Source organism: Choloepus didactylus, assembly GCF_015220235.1.
Source record: "Choloepus didactylus isolate mChoDid1 chromosome 25 unlocalized genomic scaffold, mChoDid1.pri SUPER_25_unloc2, whole genome shotgun sequence".
In the NCBI taxonomy this organism is placed as follows: domain Eukaryota; kingdom Metazoa; phylum Chordata; class Mammalia; order Pilosa; family Megalonychidae; genus Choloepus; species Choloepus didactylus.
This window is the reverse complement of record NW_023637607.1, coordinates 4,056,403-4,075,065: the sequence shown is the minus strand read 5'-3', so window position 1 is coordinate 4,075,065 and position 18,663 is coordinate 4,056,403. Positions and strand designations below refer to the sequence as shown.

The window sequence follows — 18,663 nt, the reverse complement described above, 5'->3', positions numbered from 1 at the left end:
GCAGGGAGTCCTGTGTACGTGGGGCCTTAGAGGAAAAAGCCAGGAAGGTGAATAAATGAATGTTGGGGTGCTGGCACCAGGCTCAAGTGACGTGACTGTTCGCTCGCTCCCGCCCTCTTGCTGCTGGCAGGTCCACGGCTACTCACGCATATGCCTGGCTGAGACCTCCCTGCCTTCCAGCCCTTTCTTCAGGGGGGGCATGCAGGTGTGACTGCTGGGCTCTCTCATGGGACTGGAGGGCAGTGGGGAAACTGACCCCCATCCCCAGCCGTCCTGCAGCCGCCTGCTGGAAGACTCTTGGCCTGGTGAGCCCCGCTCTGTCTTTGTGTCGGTGCTGCCTGACCAGCCCTGAAGGGGTCTCTGGCTGTCAAGAACTGTCCTCACCACCCCACAGTCATGAGCACCCTGGAGCCACAGAGCCCACTCCCTCCCGGTCACCTCAGTGGCAGCTGCTGTTGGGCTGAGGCATCTTAAACTTCCGCGACGCCTGCCTCCCAGGCGTCCTACTCACTAATTGGAGAGTCACCCCTGCCCTCAGGCCTGGTCTGAGCATTTCATGGGCTCTGAGGTTAGGGCCAGGCCCCGAACTGGCTTCCTCCAAGACCTCTCATGCCTGCCCTTCTGCCTCCAGAGAGCATGGTAGGATGGGGCACATCTGTCTTTAAGGCTGACTGGGGCCAGCAATATCAGGGAGGACGCATGTGGCCTCGGGTAGATGTCGGTGGACCTTGCCCGCACCTGCCCCTTGCTCTTGGCCCCAGAGCCCAGCAGGAAAGCAGAGAAAGTTGTGCTTTCCCTGGCCTCGCAAACGACATGAAGCTCACCCAAATGGAAGTGGCTCCACTCGCTGGGCAGTGTCGACAGTCCACAGGCCTTGGCCCAAAATACCAACTGCATTTTGGGTTTTTACCAGGAAGATGTCCCGGGCCCAGGAACAAGCTGGGATGCTGGGGGCCACTCTGGGAGGAGTAACCCGAGGGGCCAAGGAGGCCCCCGGCCCCAGGCCAAGGCTGTGCTGCCTTTTCTATCGGGGCTGCCTCTGCCCCAGACTCACGGGCTGCGTGTGGGTTGGGGGTGGGCTGGGCTCCGTCTCCCTCCTGTGTGGGGGCACAGGCTTACCCAGCCCTTAGCTCCCAGGACGTCAGTGAGATTTGTGATGAGGGGTGTCCTGACAGCACCCAGTAATAAGTTACTAACCTGGGGAGGGGGCCTCGTGCGTCTCCTCATTTTTGGGAAGCCACGTGAGTGCCTGGCAAGGTAATATGTCGGTTACCAGGTGCCACGAGGACAAGTAAAGGCAAGTCAGGGACACAGCTTGGGCAGGGAAGGCATGGAAACTGACCAGGGGTGACGAGAGCACGAGACAGGAGGTACAGACATTTCCAGAAGAGTAGGCTCACCTCCTACTCCCCTGAGCCTGTTCCACTTTTTTTTTTTTTCCTTTAAAGCAAACAAACAGGTTTATTGAGATCTAATTCATATAGTCTTGGCAGAGTTGTGCAACCATTATCACAATCAATTTTAAAACATTTTCATCACCCCAAAAGAAGCCCTGAGCCCCTTAGCTGTCACTCCCCGAGGCTTGGCAACTGCTCATCTCCTTTCTCTTGCTCTAGGTTTGCCCCTCTGGTTCATGGGCTACTAACCTTTCGGGGGCTGGGAAGGGACACCTTTGAGAATCCCTTAATGACTACCAGCTTTCCGTAGAAAGCGCACTTGCACACCGTCTCGGGGCTCTCTGGATGAACGGGCCGGCCGAGCAGGGGCAGGCTGGGGTGGGGGACCTGTTCCAGCACCACAAGGGCTCAGCAGCACACGGACACCAGGGCCTCCGGCCGCAGCTTCCAGGCAACCAGAGCTGGCTGAGGCGGTGGAGGGAAGTGGTGTCCAGGGTGGCAGCGCTGAAGACGCAGCTGCCCAGCCTTGGATGCACACCCCCCATCCGTATTCAGGGCTGCTTTCTCAGCCTCCTGCCATTCTTGATGGGCCCTTTCTGGGTGGATCCATGCCTTCCAGAGCCTCTTTCAATTGGACTGCAGCCCAGTGTCTTCTGTGGCTGGGCACTTAACCCAGGTGCGTGGATTGACTGGGAAGGGTGACGCGGGTGGGCAACTGTGCATCTTTCTGTGTTACCAAGGCCCCTAGCTTTTATCAGGGCCTCACATGGGGCTTTGACCCCTGTGAAGGTTTAAATGACTGTTATATGTGCTTGGCAAAGTTTAAAAAAGAGGAAAAAAAATAAGAGATCCCTATATTTGGCTAAAAAAATTGTGGTCTTTCCATTCAGCCAAATACTACTCAGCAGTAAGAAGAAATGAATTACTAAAAATAGCACAGACAAACCTCAAAAACCCTGTGCTGCATGAACAAAGCCAGGCACGGAAGACTAGATACTGCTGGGTTCCATTGATAGGAAGTTCTAGAACAGGCCAGACCAATCTGTAGCGACACGAAGCAGACCAGTGGATGCCTCTGGGGGTGGGAGAGACAGATTGTGGGGTGGGGGCAAGAGGGAAAATCCTGGGGGGGAGGGGCAGAATGTTTTATATCTTGATTGGGGGATCAAGCTATAACATTGGTTACTGTGAATACATTTGTCAAAACCCATTTGTTATGGGTAGACTCATGTCACACCAAAATATACTTCCTGATCTCCAGCACTTCAGGATGTGACCTCATTTGGAAATAGGGTCTTGACAAATGGAATTAGGCAAGTTAAAATGAGGTCCAACTGGAGTACAGTGGACCCTTAACCCAATATGGTGTCCTAAGACGGGGAGAAGGTCATGTGACGACTGATGCACAGGCTGAAGCCCAAGGCTGGCCGGCAAACCACCAGAAGACAGGAAGAGGCAAGGGAAGCTCGCCCTGACAGATTTGGACTTCTGGCGTTCAGAAATGCGAGACAAATTCCTGTTGTTTAAGCACCTCAGCTTATGGTACTTTGACCCAGCAGCCCTGGGAAACGAAGATGCCATCTAGCTGTACCCTCAAAAGCTGTGCATTTATCTTAAGAAAGTGAAATCACCATTCAAATAGGTTGAAAGCTGACTTGTACAGTGTGGGTCTTCCAATGCCCCAGGGGACAATGTGCGATGGCTGAGCCTCATCCCACATCTTCTCTGCCCAGCATCTGGTCCACCAGGCACAAGGCAGATGACGAAGGTTTTTGCCATTATTTAGATGTTGGCTCCAGACCAAGCCGGTACTTAACCTGGTGCTCAGCCAGAGAAAACTGCCCCACCCCTGCCCCAAGGCTAGGCGATTGAGGAATTCTTTTAAAATGCCCTTTGCCTTTCAGGTTGTCTCCACAACCTAACACTCTGGTAAGATGCACTGGGATTCCCACTGTCCCTGCCTCACTCCCCCCATTACTGTTTTGGGGGAACCAAAGTTTCTTTCCATCCTGACCCTTCAGGATGCGTCGGATGTGCTACATTTATGGGAGGCCAGTTTTCATTTATTAAAAAGTTTTATTGTGGTAATATATATACACTATAACATTCCCATTTGAACTGCTTTCAAGTGTACAATCCAGTGGTGTTAATCCCCTTCACAATTTTGTTGCTGCCACCACCACCATCCATGACCAAAACGTTTCCGTCACCCCAAAACAAAACTAGGCACCTACTGAGCATGGACTCCCCATTTACCACCCTCCCTCCCAGTCCCTGGCACTACTTTTGTCTCTATGAATTTGCATATTCTAGGTGTTTCATATGAGTGAGGTCAGACAATATTTATTCTTTTGCATCTGGTTTATTTCATTCAACATGATGGCTTCAAGGTTCATCCATGATGTTGCATGTATCAGGACTTCATTCATTTTTACAGCTGAATAATATTCCATTCCATTTTTTGTATACATCACATTTTTTTTATCCTTTCATCTGTTGAGTTGCTTCCATCTTTTGGCTTTTGTGAATAATGCTGCTGTCAACACTGATGTATAAGTACCTGTTCAAGTCCCTGCTTTCAATTCTTTTGAGTTTATACCTGGAAGTGGGATTGCTGGGTCATATGGTAATTCTAAACTTAATTATCCGAGGAAATGCCAAACTTTCCCAAGGTGCTGCACCTTTTTATATTCCTAACGATGCCCGAGGGTTCCTATTTCCCCATGTCCTCACCAACACTTGGTATTTTCCTTATTTTATTTATTTTAAATTCTAGCCATTCTAGTGGGTGTGAAATGGTGTCTTGTTATGGTTTTGATTTGCATTTTCATGTGCTTATTGGCCATTTATATATCTTCTTTGGAGAAACGTCTAATCAAATCCTTGGAGTTCAGTTACTCAGCTATGGTTTCTCTGCTCCTTCTGTTAGACTGCAAACCACATTTCTGCTTTGCTTGCAGCAACCCTCCCAACAGAAAGCACTAGAGGGAGCCCGTGGGTCTGCTGGAGGGAGAAGGAACTTGTGGCTTCCTGGTCCGGGAAGCCTCACCCCAGTTTTGCTTCACCCCAGCAGCAGCAGTTCCTTACCAAAGTGACAGCATTCAAATCCAGTATGTAGGTTTCCCAGCTCTTGCAGGACCAGCTCCCAGAGACACTGGTGCCCCCCCTCCTCAGGACACCGAGTTTCAGCTCCATGGGGCCTGTCTCTAAGATTCTAAACTAATAATTCCAATTACTTTCTTTTGTCCTCCCTGCCCTAAGGGTGGTGGCTGATTCCTGTGGTTGGTACCTTAGACCTGTGCTGTCCAGTAAACCTGGCTCGAGAGGCCAGTCAGAACTGAGATGTGCTCTCTCTCGAGTGTAAAATACACACCAGATTCCAGAGACATAGTACAACAAAAAGAACATAAGATCTCAATAATTTTTGTATTGATTTCATGTTGAAATGATCACGTTTTGGATATGTTGGGTTAAATAAAATGTATTGTCAAATTATTTTCACCTGTTTCTTTTTTTTAAGTTTTTATTGTGGTGACAGTTATCCATCACGAGCCTCCCCATTTTCACCACTTTCAAAGTGCAATCTGGTGGAATGAATTGCATTCATCACCTGGTTCTTTTTACTTTTTAAATGTGGTCACAAGAAATTTAAAAATTACACGTGTGGCTCGCATCGTATTTCTATCAGTCTTCTCTTTTTACACTTCCAGTCATCCAGTAAATTTGATCCCTTGTTAGGTCTGTATTAAAACCTCTCTGTTCAAATAGCCAGTGGGGCTTCTCTCTTCTGATTGGACCCTGACTCAGGCAAGGTGGAAATGATGAGTTCACCACTGGCTTTTCAAGCCAAACAGAAGCCAAACTCTGTGATGGTTTGGAGCTATGTACCACAAAAACATGTTCTGAAACTTACTCCATTTCTGTGGGAGTCAACCCATTTTATGTAGGATCTTTTGATGAGGTGATTTCATTTATGGTGTGGCCCAACTCAATCAGTATGGGTCTTAATCCTATTACTGGAGTCTTTTATAAGCAGAATGAAACTCAGACACAGGGAGAGAAAGCCATGGGAAGCAAGAAGCTGACATTCCAAGGAACCTGGGAGAGGCCAGAAGAAGCCACCACGTGCCCTGTCACGTGACAGCGGAGCCCAGGACCAAGGATTGCTGGCAGTCAGCCCCAGAACACGAGTCCTGGGGAAGAAAGCATCGCCTTCATGACGCCTTAATTTGGACTTCCTTTTAGCTTCAGAACTGTGAGCTAATAAATTCCCATTGTTTATGCCGACTCATCGCATGGTATTTGCTTGAGCAGCCAAGGAAAGAAACCAAAGCAGATGCCCTGGGTTATTTTGGATTAGAAACAACAAAATCACAAAACAGCATCCTGGAGACTCCACATAAGCCCAAAGTGTCCCGGTGGCAACAGCAATGACTGACCACTGGACAGCCCCCAGGAAGTCGTGGCCATGCCCCTGCCCCATGCCCCTCTCTGGGGCCAGCGTTCAGCCTCCTCAAGTTTGGGGCTGAGCACAGGCAGAGAGAGTCAAGTCTTGGGACCAGATCTAAAAGGACTGTTCAGGTTTTAAGCAGGTCACAGGTGCGGAGGATTTGTTGTGCAAACTCAGCTTCTCATCAGGCTCAGGGAGTCCCCACTGAGTGCCCGGCCCCATGCTGAGGTGGCTCCACGTGGGGGAAGGTTGAAATCACGAGACCCCATGGACAAGCCTGCAGGGAGGGGGCTCCATGCTGCATTTCACGTGCTGGGCCTTCTGTGGGGGTCTTCTGCGGCCACCCTGCTGCTGATCCACAATGACCACATGGGCTTTCGGAGGGAACCGGAGCGGGCTGATCTGCCTGGGCTCCTCTCTGCAGCCTCTCGTCAGCTGGTGCTCCCTGATGGCTCCCCAGGGCCAGCAGGTGAGGGAGAGTGGTGGGGTCACCCCTCCACAAGAGGAGGAAGCAGGAGCTGACCAGGAGGGACAGGATGTGGCGAGCCTGGTTGTAAGGCCTTGGCTCCCAGGCTCCCACAAGAACCACGAACCTTGCTGGATGCTGCCAGCTTGAGGCAGAGCTGCCAAGGGTCACTGGCAAAGCCCTGGGTCTTGCCACAGATGGGGGGTGGTGGTGGTGGTCCATGCTGCTGAGCAGGTTTGAGGGACCACCTTCTGCCCACCCTTGCCCGGTGGCTCCCCAAGAGTGCAGGGAGCTCCCACCATCCCATGACCACAGCACCAGTGTCTGGGTAGGAGACAATTTTAACACAAAATCCCAAAGAACTTCCACTTTGCTCAGAGCTTCATTTTAAGACGCTTTTATTGCTAGAATCAGATCTGAAGTTCTGAGACGGTTCTGGAATCCCACGGTTTGGAAAGGTGATAATCACCCTAAAAACAACCATTGCGTGGATTAAGAACATGGTCATGGTGAACAAAGATGTGCTCGGATTCAACAGGAAATTACTACTTGCCTGACCTTCAACTTGACAGCTTCGGACTGTACCAAGGAGGGGCTTTGGGGGAGCAAGACTACACTGACAGCACTGCCTGCCATGTCAGCACAGCTGAGAAGCCCTCGACTGCGTGGAGGGGAGCACCCATTCCTACATGGCTGAGAGGAAATTCCTCGAACTTCTTGTTCTGGGAATCGTGGCCTCTCAGAGGGTCAGAGTGGACCCTCCTCCAGCTGCACAGCACTGTGTCCTGGCCTCATGGAATCACCCCAGCCTGAGAGAGGTCAAGGAATGTTCTTTTCACAACAGGACAGGAATTTAAAGTTGCCTTTTCTAAAGTGCTCCGATACTTTTCAGTACAAAAATACAAAACACTGATTATAAACATGGCACGGAGGAAATCGGAGGTGTGGGAGGAAGGTTTATCTCACGGGAATCGAGGGAGTGGCTGATGGGAAAGGGCAGGCTTTCCCACACGGCAGGAAGGCTGCTTCTCCTTCATGCTTTTTGCTGGTGCCAGAGACGCTGCTGGGAGGGAGGGAGGGAGAGGTTCTCTGAGGAAGAACTTGGGGATGAAGACAGGGGACTCCAAGCCATTCGCTGTGCTCAGAAGAGGTGAGGAATCACTGCCTGGAGACGAGGCGGGCGGGCAGGCAACCGGCTGCTGGGCTTCCTGGGCCCCAAGAGGCCCCGCGGCCTCCTGCTCCTGGTCAGAGGCTCCGCTTCTTCCTGTGGCCACTCTCCAAGCAGGCATCATGGCAGGGGCTGATGGAGGGCTGGACTTTTGAGGAGAGCAACTTTTGGACAGAGCTTCACCCTCCTCTGGGCCTGTCTCCAAGCAGTGCACATGTCAGTGTTACTGCAAGAGGTGTGTCACGCAGTGCCAGCTTCCCTGAGGTCCACCCCAACGCTGAGTTCTGCAGAGGGTTTGGCCCTGCTGGGGCCTACAGTACTGCCCTCTGGGACAAGGACAAGCAGCCCAGGACCCCGTCCTCCCTGAAAGTTCTTGGCTCTGAAGGTTCTTGGCTGTGGTGGGGTCCAGAGAAAGAACTGACATGTCTTCTAGCCCCACCCGACATCTGACATTGCACCCCAACATGGGTTTACCCAAGTGGGTATGGCCGCCCACGGACTCTGGAAACCACCCCCGAAGCCTACAGTGGAGTGGGAAGAGAGCAGCTTCCCCAGTGGTGGCCCTCACCTTGCTCTGGAGGAAGGTGACGACAAGCCACAACAAGCGGGGTGCCTACAAGCCACCACCTGCCACCTCGCTGGTATTTCCAGTGGGGCTCTGGTTTGGACCAGCCCCAGGGGGTGCACTCAAACCTATCCATGGGGGCTTGGGACCCCTCTCAACCCAGGGCCCGTAGAATATCTGGCTCTGACGGAAACACACAGTTTGCCAGATGTGACATCATTCCTGTGCCAGCTTCCCTGACAGGCCGAGGGCGTGCAGGACGACGGATGCCTTCGAGGTTCAGAGATCGGTGCCAGTGTGGCGAAGGGGCCCCTTGGAAAAGTGCCACGAGTGGATAACGACAGGCTTTAAAAAACCTCCACCAAATTAAAAAGAGCTGTGGGCAGCCCATTCTGAGATGAGCTTCCGAACCCACGGAATCTGCCATTGTCCTCTCCTGTCAGCCCTGGGAGCTCTGTCCCCTGCTCTGCCTGAGGGCGAGGTCTGGGGCTCAGCCCTGGTCGGGAAACAAGCCTCACCCTGGAGGCTCCTCAGCTGCAAGTTCTCTGCTTTGGAAGTCGATTTCGGCTGTGGCAGCACACTTGGCTGACACCCCCCCGATCCCGCTGTGCTCCTGGCATGCCGTTGGAGAGGAAGCTCCAGCCCCGTTTCCTCTTGACAGTCTCCAGTCAGCGCCTTCTGGGTCGTGGGGCCCAGCCCAGGTGCCTGTGCCTCCTGCTCACACTGAGGGTCTGGCCTGTCGCCAGGCTCCCTGCTAGATGCCCCCCATTTGCTGCTGCTTATAAAAACTGCTTGCAACAGCTTTCCCTCCCACCCAAATGGGGTACTGCCATTTAGAACAGCTCCTGGGGTTAGCTTGGGTTCAACCTTCAATGAAAAACTGTTCTTTATATATGTAAATATAAAGAGTTTAGAAAGTTACCCAGGCACCACTGCTAATCCTATGGAGAAAGCCAGGTGGTTACACGGAGCTGCAGAGTGTCGACAGCCTCAGACCCCAGCAGTCATCGGGGTGCTGTGCCCAGGGAGGAGTGAGGGGCAGCTGGGTGGGCAAAGCGACCCCAGGGGTTTCTCCAGAGAGCACAGAAGGCGGGTGGGAGTAGGGTGTTCTGTACCAGGCCATCTCCCGGGGCTGGCCCTTTGAGCCTTGCCCTGTTAGAAGAAGATGACATCTTCCTTGTTGGCTTCCTTCTTGGTGGTGAGTGGTGTGGCCGGCAGCAGCAAGGGGGACGGGGGCAGGGGCGGGGAGGATCGCCCCCCCGCCCTGAGGCTGACGCTCTCGGGTGAGATGTCGGCTGGGGCCGGGTTTGGGGCTGGGAAGCTGGGGTCTGGAAGAGAGAGGGGACGCGGGGGGCCATGGCCGTCAGCAACCACCAGGTGCTGGGGGGCGGCCCACTGCCCCAGGGGCGCCAGGCTCACCTGGGGGCGGTGCAGAGCTCTGGCTGTGGGGCAGGACAGGGCTCAGTGACCGGCGGTTCCGCAAGGTGCTCTCATCCTTCCCCATGAACTTTGTGAGCAGCAGCTGTTGCTTCAGGTCAAATGAGCCTGAAAGAGGAAGAGGAAGGTGGGGCCTGGGGTCAGGTCTTGGGCCAGACCCGTGAAGTGTGCCCTGACCGGCAAGGGCAGCTTCAGAGTGGCCAGGGGCTTCCCCCAGGCCACTGGAGGAGGGCCTCAGGCCCTGCTCCTGGAGCTGGAGCCTGCTGAGACCTTAACCCCAAATTCAGTGACTGGGAAAAAGGCCCCCTACCCTCAAGAACCAAAGAGCCCCTAGAGGGACTCAATATCAGGACAAGAGAAGGGTGAGACTGCCGGCTCTGGAGGAAACTTTCTGTCCCCATCCCCACTGCCCCCTCTCTGCTGCCCGACGGGCTGCGGACTGCCAGCCTTGCTCCAGGCTACAGCTCCTCCCACCAGGGGCCTGTGAGAGCAGGGCACCTAGTGGAACCAGCTCCACACTCGCTACAGGGTGCCCTAGAGCAGGGGACCTACCTTCCTGGGGCCTGTTTCTTCCTCCTGGGAATAGGGTTACCAGGTGTATTTGGAACCCCAGGGAGAGCCTGCGGGAGCAGCGGGCCTAGCACAGGATGGGTGTTCAACCGGTTACTGCTCTCCTGACAGCTGAACAGCTGGTGTGCCCACGCTGACTGCCTGGCTCCCCATCAAAAATACCCAGACAGCATCCCTCAGCAGACATGGCAGGTGAATGAGGGCATGGTGGCACTGCTCCTAAGTCATCCGGGCATTCTTCCTGCCTGTGATGCCCTCCTGCATCCCACAGGCCTCTAGCAGTCCCCTTCCTTCTCAACGGCCAAGAAGCTCCCCTGTCCCCAGTCCCGGGTAAAGGACATGGGGTCCAGCATTTTGATTCTGCATCTTGGGATACAAGGTTTCTGTGTTCAGGGGCTCCCTGCACCATGCACCTTCTTTTTCACACAGGTATCCTTTCTCAGTGCACCCACGAGTCCCAATTAAGGGAATGCAGACTTCTATGGGCTCATCAACTGCCCATGGCTGGACCTCCCAGTTCCAGGAGGAAGGGGGCCAGGTATCAGCACCCTGAGACTGCCCACCCCTGTCCTGGGCCATGAGCTTTGGGGTGCAGAGCCAGACTGGGGGCTGCCCGGGGTCCCACCCCACCTCTGGGCCAGGGTGGGACTCACCTGAGCTCTCCCACCGCTGGGAGCCCCGGCTCTTCCCTCCTTTGTCCTTGCTGCCCTTAGTGGCGGCGGCCAGCTTGGTGGGGATCTGCTGCTGCACGGCCGCCTGCCTCTGGATCTGGTTGGTGGCACTCAGCAGCTGGATGGGCACGTCGCTCTTGGCCGGCCGACTCTCAGTCGGGGCGCTGTCCCGGCGAGCCCCCTCAGGCCGGTCCATGGACTCAGGACCCATGCTGACACTCATCCGGGCGCCCGGGGCTTTGGCCAGGCCCATAGGTCCTTCCGGCCCTTCACCATTGAAGCTGGGAGGGTGGCTCGGGGGCTGGGCCTGAAAGAGGCAGTGGCAGGTCCAGCTCGGGGGCAGCAGTGGCCACCATCGGGCTCAGCAGACCCGGCCCGCCCTGTTCCTGCAGGAAGCCCTCCAGGGAGCCACAAGGGGCCTCTCCTCTGATTTCCTGGGGCGATCTGCCAGTCTCAGCATGGCCTTCAGGGCCAAGCAACACTCAAGTGTGGTCTGGGGAGATGACAGACCACCCGCCCGGCTCCTGGTCCCCAGGGTTAACAGAAGCCTGAGCATCTAAAGCCCTTCTAGACCATGCATCGCTAGGTCTTGGGCCCAAAGGTGTCCCCCATTCTCCCTCTGCCCCAACACACACATGCTCGTTCACACCCACAAAACTGCCCCCACTCACACATGTGCACACTCATACACACATGCTCATGCACACTCAGTGCTCCCACTCATGCACAGGTACACACCCACTCATGTTCACACAGACACACATTCACTCACATGCACACAAATACACCCTCGTCAAACTGCTCACACACCCACACATTCATTCCTACATACATATGCACTACCACACTCACATATACCCTCACCTGTACCCACACCTATGCTTACACTCAGACCCTCATATGTGCTCATTCACATGTGGACACATATTCACAATGCACACTGCTAACGCACACTTCTGTTTCCTCTCACACATGCACACACAATGCTCACACTCACATGCAGTCTCATGTCCACACTTGCTACACATAATTGAGGATACACACATTTGTGCACACATGATCACATGCAGCCCTCCCCATTCCTATGTGCACACACAAGCACACTCACATATACATTCACACGTATACTCTCACATGTATACACACTTGCCCAAAAACATAACTATGCATACACACATGTGCACACATGGTCACGTGCAGTCACCCTTACATTCCCTCAAACTCATGAACACACATTCCTCTGTGTACACTGTCATGCACACACTCAAGTGCACACACTCCCTCTTCACAGCTGCACATGCACACTCTGGTGCATGCCCCTGCCCACCTCGGCCGCTGCCTCTGGGGGCAGTGCCCCTGGCACAGAGCTCTGCTTCTTGAGCCTGCGCAGCAACTCCAGCCGCTCGCGCTCCCTTTCCACGGCACGCTGGGCCTCGCGCAGCCGCTCCAGGTCGTGCTGGTAGGCCTGCCGCTGGAGACCCAGCTCCTCGCGCTCCTGGCTCAGCCGCTCCTGCAGCTGCTGGGCCTCGTGCTCGCGCTCCTGCAGCTGGGCGGCAGCCAGATCCAGCTCACGGTGCTGCCGCGTGCGCTCACGCTCCCATCGCTGCTGCTCCAGGCGCAGCTGGCTCTGCAGCTTCTGCACGCCTGCTAGCTCCTCCCGCTGCTTCTCGAAGTTGCGCTGCCGCTCCTGCTCCAGCAGCAGGTTCCCGCGCGTTGACTGGAGCCGCAGCTGCCTCTCACGCTCCTGGATGGTGGCCCTCTGCATCTCCACGTAGCTGTCCTGCTGTGTGATGACTGCCTGGGGCGGGAAGAGAGGACCATGGGCAGGGAGGGAGCACATGGGGCACATGGAGGGGGGTCTGATGGGCCACAGGAGAAGTTGCTCCTTCTCTCGTGTTCTGGCTCAGATCAGGGGAAGGGTAAGTGCAGTTTGTAGCTATACCCAGAACCCCCTTTACCTGAAGGCCGAGGAGCAGCTGGGAGAGGGTCTGGATCCGCTGGATGAGCTGTGGCGGGAAAGAGAGAGACGTTGGTCTCTGCTCAAAGCAGGACCTGGTGTGCACCTGCCCCACCCAGAGAGGGATAAGCGAGTGCCTACCTCCAACTCCAGGACAGCTGATAAAAGGGGGTTAGACTCTGTACCCGGCACTGCCCCCTGAGAAAGACAGGAAAGTAAAATCACATGGTGGCTTCTCAAGACCCATCCAACTAGAGACTTGCCATGCTTGTTACTTAAAAGACATCCATTTAGCATGAGGTCATAGGGAAGGGCCAAAGACTTGGTCTAGGCACTGATGAGGTTGGTGGGCAAACCCCACCCAGTGATTTCAGCTCTGCCCGTCTGGGAATCTGTCTGGAAGTGAAGGGATGGGGCAAGATGGCCCCAGGGTCCTTTCCTAAGGGTCTGCTCCAGGGAGGTTCTGACACCCAAGGTAGTGACACTATGTCTGTAGGGCCCTTCTGTGACCCCTGCGGTACGGGAGGGTGGTGCTCCTTGCACATTGTCGGAAGTCTCGGTGAGGATGGCTGCCAGTGGACAGAGGTGAAGCTGGTGTGCCAGCTGCAGCCACCTTCTGACCTTGCACCCATCAGTCCACCCCCCTCCCCACCTGACGCTTGGCAAGGGCGCGTGGGCAGGTGGGCCTTCTGAGTCAAGGTGAGGGGGACAGCCAGCCTGGATTTGGCATCGAGTGAGTTTATGACACTTGTGGGGCCCGAGGGCTGGTGAGCTCCTATGGTGTTTCTCACCTTTGATGAGGCAACAGCTGCTGCCCTGAGCCCCTGCCTCCTTTCCCTCCCTCTTGGGCGCTGGGGTCGAGGCTTGGCCTCCCCACCATCCCAGGGCCTGCAGAAGAAAAGGCCCTCCTGCCTTCACGCTAACCTGGGGGGAGACTTCATTCACCAGAAAATGGGACGGCATGTGTCGCCATTCACCACGAGATGGAAAAACCAAACTATCAAAACAGAAGCTGTTCCTGTTTCTTAATGATACTTAAGACGGCTCAGACAGACTTTGAACAGAGCAAAGGAACGTTCCAAGGAAGCAACGTACTGCTGCTTGTGCTCCTTCCTCGGAGGCCCCAGGGGTGGCGCTGAGCTTCAGGTCTGAGCTGCTCGCAGGGCCTCTCCAGTCTTGGGGCCTGGGCTCGTGGCTGTAGGCTTTTCTTTTAAAACTGCCATCTGAAAACCCCAAACTGGGCATGTTAGGATGTTGCGGCTCCCACAGGAGCCCAGAATGAACCCACGCTGGGGGAGAGGGTGGAGGCCAGGCCGCTGAAGCCAGACCCATGCTGACAGGGTGGCACTAATAGGGCAGGGGCAGGGGCAGAGATGGTGGGGGGAGAGCTCAGGTGGGTCAAGGAGACCAGCTGAAGTGGGGCTGACAGAACATGACTGTCAACACCCAGAGGGTTCCAGAACCTTCGGGAAGGTCGAGGGAAAGAGGCAGAAAGAGACACTGAATGGCAGATGCCTGGGCTTTGCCAAGAAAGCCGGGTGAAGGGAAGGTTCTAAGAAACTACCCGACCTTGGGGGATGGGACCAGACTGCTGTTTATAGTTTCCCAAGCAGAGAAGCCCCCACTGGGGTTGGCAGGGGCAGGCGGGTGGCACCACTCAACTCTTGCTGGGGCTGGTCCTACTGTCGTAGCCTCCAAAGGTCTCTGCCCGCTGGGGCAGGGCAGCAGAGCCGCCTCCGTCTTCAGCCTGGCCGTCCGTGTTGCCCAGCTGCTCACAGATCAGGTTCTGGATGTCCTCAACTGCGGGAAGGAAACGGGAGGAACTCACCAGCACTCCGCAGAGCCAGGCTGAGGTGTCCCGGAGCAGCAGCCTGGCCCACCTGCCAGTGTTCCCCCGGCACCCACATCCCCTGAGGTGGGATCTCAGTCCCCCCACTCCTGCGTCCTCTCTGACTTCCGGTTCTGCCTCTACCGCGTGGGGGTGAGAAGTCAGAGGCCAGGGGGCTGCCAGGTGAGGGGCAGCTCTGTGAGCCCTGGGCTCCTCCCACCCCCACCCCCTCACTCACCCACCCATCCCTCTGCATGGGCCTTCAGGATCCTGCGTGCCCACCAAGTTCCGGGCCCTGGGCCGAAAACTGAGGGTGACAGGACACAGCCCCAGTGGGTGTGGGGAACACGGGTAAGCATCTGCTCGTGACGAAAGTCATGTGGGACATCAGGGGCCGTGTGTGTGTGTGATGGGGCAGAGAGAAAACCTCTTGCAGTTCAGCTCGGTGGTCAGAGGTGGCCTTGGAAGGAAGGGCAAAGCAAAGGAAAGCCCTGTGGGGCAAATGGGTATTGGCCAGGAAGAACATTCCAGGCTGAGGCACAGGATATACGAAGGTCCTCAGCAGGCCAAGAACTGGAGGTCTGAGAACGAGAAAGGAGAATCATGTTGGTGGGGCTGGGCAGGACTGGGATCCACATGGGAACCCCCTAGGGCCTCTCTGTTCTCTTCCACGTGGAAGATCAGCTCTGGAGAACAGGGGCCATGTCTGTCCTGTAAGCTGCTGAAAGAGCAGCGCTGACCCTCCTGCCAGACTGCCGGATAAGCATGAGCTCAGCATGGCGTGGAAGCTGCTGGATGCTCGGGCACGAGCCTCAACTTGCTCTGCACTGTAGACTGGGAGAGGTGCACTCGGTATGGCCCAGGCAGAGGGGTGCTCAGAGAGTGAGCACCCCCAGCTGGTCTCCTCCATCTGGCTGCCGGGCACTCACACATAGCTGGGGTGTAGAAGCACCCTCCCACTTGACTTGGGGTTCTGGGTCCAGGCCAGCTTATGGGAGGGCTCCTGGATTCCACCAAATGTGTCTGTGTGCATTTCTCTAGGGGTATCACCAGCAACCCACCTTGGAGAACGATGGGGAGCCTCTTGAAGGTGGGGAACCCCAGGGTCAAGGGTGGTGCCTTGTACACAGCGGGCATGCAGTGAGAATTTGTTGGATGGGAGATAGTGTGCTTTTTAGCTTTGCACCAAGGGGCCTGGACAGGGTTGTGTCCAAGGGTCTCTGGCCCTGACAGGTGACAAGGAGGTCAGCACCGCTCCTGGGCACATTTACCCAGATGGGGGGTGCACACCTGGGCAGGGGTGGCATAGCAGCCATGCTCACTGTGAGCCTGGGCTGGGGTGGCTGTCCCCACCCTCAAGGAGCCCCTACCAGCAGAAAGAACCGCAGTCCCTGAGGGAGGATGCATGGAGAGATGGCTCCGGGTGTGGTTGCTTACTTTCAGTCATGGCAGATTTGAGGATCAGCTCCCCCTGCAGGTTCTCAGGTGGGTCCCCGGCTCGAAAGAAGAGGCAAGACTGGGCACCTTGAGGGAGGTCTTCGAGGCCACCCATCTCGGCCATTTCCAGGTAGATCTGCTGCTTCTCACTGAGGCTCTGGGCAATCAGCTGGTCCTTCAGGCTCAAGAGCTCTGCAAAGCACCGCGGGGAGGTGCTGTCAGCCTGGCTGTGTGAGAAACCCCTCCAGAGGCCTCCTGCCAACCAGTAGCCGTCAGGGACCAACATCCCCTCCTGAGGCAGAACATTCCCTCCCTAAGTCTCTCCCCCATAACACCCCTGAGGGCTGGGTGAACACATGGTCCCTTTTTTAGGGTCATGCTCGCCCCAGTGATAGAAATCTCACACAGCTGGGGATGGATGAAGGCCATAAAAGGCTGATTTAGTAGTTTGGGACAAACCCAATAGTCTTGTAACACATAGTTTTCATATCTCAAAAGTCTTCCTTTAGGCCTAAAGGTAAAGGTTTTCTTCACTGAATCCCTCCCTCCAAGTCTGGTTTTATGAACAGAACCTCCTTTATTACACCTTCTCACTGGTTGTCCTAGTATACAGACATCATCTTCAGTAAAGCTACTGAACTCTTCCCAGTTCCAATAATTTTTCAGTTGATTCTACTGGATTTAATCATGCCAGAGGCAAAAAATAATTCTGTGGTCTCTGTTCCAATGACATCTTCTTTATATTTCTTCCTTTATCAACCTGGCTGGAATTTCCAGAATGAACATCATACTGGTGAGCAAGACCTTGCCTTGCTCCTGGTTTTAACGGAGAGCCTCCAATGTTTCATGCACTGCTAAGGACGATGTTGGCTTTTGACTCAAGATGGCAAAGAATCTTCAGGTAGAGGAAACAGCCTTCTATTTCTGATTTGCTAAGAATCTTGTTAGGACTGAGTGATGAACAAATATTAACAAATGATGTTGTTGAGGGGCGTATACTTCAATTATTATCCAGCAGAAATAAAAAGTTAGAATGAGCACAATGAATAGCATGTAAGATTACACTTCCAGGACTCAGTGGAATTTTCTCCCTTTCATTTGGACATTTTTATAAAAACCCTCAAACTTATTTAAAGAAAAAAGCCTTTAAAAGAAAAAACTGTCCGCACAAAGAGAACTAAAAAATATCCACTACTAGTTTCATGTACTTATTGCTTAAGTGTTACCTACTTAAACTTATAAGCAGGTAGTGAGAAAGAAGAAGGGACACTGCTATATGCAGAGCAGAAGGTACTGGGAACTGTTTTTGGCAATGACCTCACTGAGATCTCAGGGGAATCTGTTAAAGACAGGCAGGAGAATGGATCAATAAAATGTGGTCTAGCCCTACAATGGAATATTATTAGGAAATAAAATGAATGAGGTTCTGATACATGCTACAATGTGGATGAACTCTGAAAACATAATGCTAACTGAGAGAAGCCAGACAGAAAAGCCACATGTTGTCTGATCTCATTTACATGAAATGTCCCAAATAGACAAATCCATAGAGACAGGGAGCAGGCTGGTGGTTGCCTAGAGCTGTACAGAATGCAGGGTTTGGGGGTGATGGCTAAGGGTTGAGAGGTTTCTTTTTGGCGTGATAAAGATGTTCTAATGTGATGAGGGTTGCACAACTCTGAGAATAAACTAAAAGCCATTTTTTCCTCTTGGTTCTTTCAATGTGGTGTATTACATTGACTTACTTTTGTACGTTGAACTGCTCTTAAACTAAAAGTCATTGAATTGTGTGCTTGAAATGGCTGAATTCATGGCACATGAGTTATATCTCAATAAAATTAGATCACCACAACAAACAAAAGGGTGGAGGAAGCAGAGGCTCAGGGAGGGCCCTGGTCATGAAGCCACAACTAACTGGATCCAAAAGAGGCTGTGGCTATCCTGTGCTACTACCAGGGTCCCTGTGGGTTCCCTTTGTGTGAAATGCAGATGTGACCTGGGTCACTGGTCTGGACAAGGACAGGGTGGTGGCAGTGTTGGAAGGGGCTGGGGTGGGGGCTGGGCTCCACCCTTTCCCTGTCCTATAACCCCTTGGAAGGGCCTCCCATTTTCCAGAAGATACCGCCTCGTGCGGAGCTGCAGGACACAAGACAACCCACAATGGGATGCCCAACTGTGTGGGCAGTGATTTGCTCCATGGCTGTCTCAACAGGCCACAGAAGAAGGGCTGCTGGGTGGCTGCTGGGCCTTCAGGCCTGCTTGGGCCTGCCTGGGGCTCTCAGAGGAGAGCTCTGCAGGCCATGTCTCCTTAGGACAGGTATATCCATAATGCAGGTTGTCCCCTTGCCCCTCTGCTCCGCCAAGCAGGCGGCCTCTGAGCCGGGCCAGTGGGCACGGTGGTCCTGGCCCACCGCTCTTACCTTGGAATTCCCTCAGCCTCATTGCCCGGGCCTCAGTCACCTTCCTTTCCTCTTCGGCCTCAATGAGAGGCCCCTCCTCCTCGACCGGACAGCTGCAGGGAGGGGAGACAGATGGAGCAGCGCCTCACAGGCCACCCAGCCTCTGCAAATGGACGCTGCAAGGTTATCTGCAGAGCCAGCTGTTGAAAGGGTCTCTGATTTGGCAAGGGATTTAACTCATTAAGAGTGAGGGAGGAAAAAGAGGGGAAGGAGAGAGGAATCCATTGGCATTTATCTGGCCCCCATCCTGGGCAGCTC

At 54.3% G+C, this 18,663-nt stretch overlaps 1 protein-coding gene across 5 annotated transcripts in view; it reads right to left on the bottom strand.

Annotated features, from left to right (window-relative positions):
* Positions 1–4,872: 4,872 nt before the first annotated feature.
* ARHGEF18 (Rho/Rac guanine nucleotide exchange factor 18) overlaps positions 4,873–18,663 on the bottom strand; it is a 122,403-nt gene continuing 108,612 nt past the window's right edge. For all 5 annotated transcript variants that reach the window (XM_037824414.1, XM_037824412.1, XM_037824413.1 and 2 more), the window contains 10 exons: positions 18,367–18,458; positions 15,947–16,138; positions 14,344–14,481; positions 13,777–13,904; positions 12,823–12,879; positions 12,683–12,730; positions 12,052–12,522; positions 10,707–11,031; positions 9,466–9,591; positions 4,873–9,374 (listed from right to left, as the gene is read on the bottom strand). In XM_037824414.1, the coding sequence (XP_037680342.1) occupies positions 9,202–9,374; positions 9,466–9,591; positions 10,707–11,031; positions 12,052–12,522; positions 12,683–12,730; positions 12,823–12,879; positions 13,777–13,904; positions 14,344–14,481; positions 15,947–16,138; positions 18,367–18,458 (1,750 nt within the window). In that variant the 3' untranslated portion in view covers positions 4,873–9,201. The remainder of the gene's footprint in view (positions 9,375–9,465; positions 9,592–10,706; positions 11,032–12,051; positions 12,523–12,682; positions 12,731–12,822; positions 12,880–13,776; positions 13,905–14,343; positions 14,482–15,946; positions 16,139–18,366; positions 18,459–18,663) is intronic.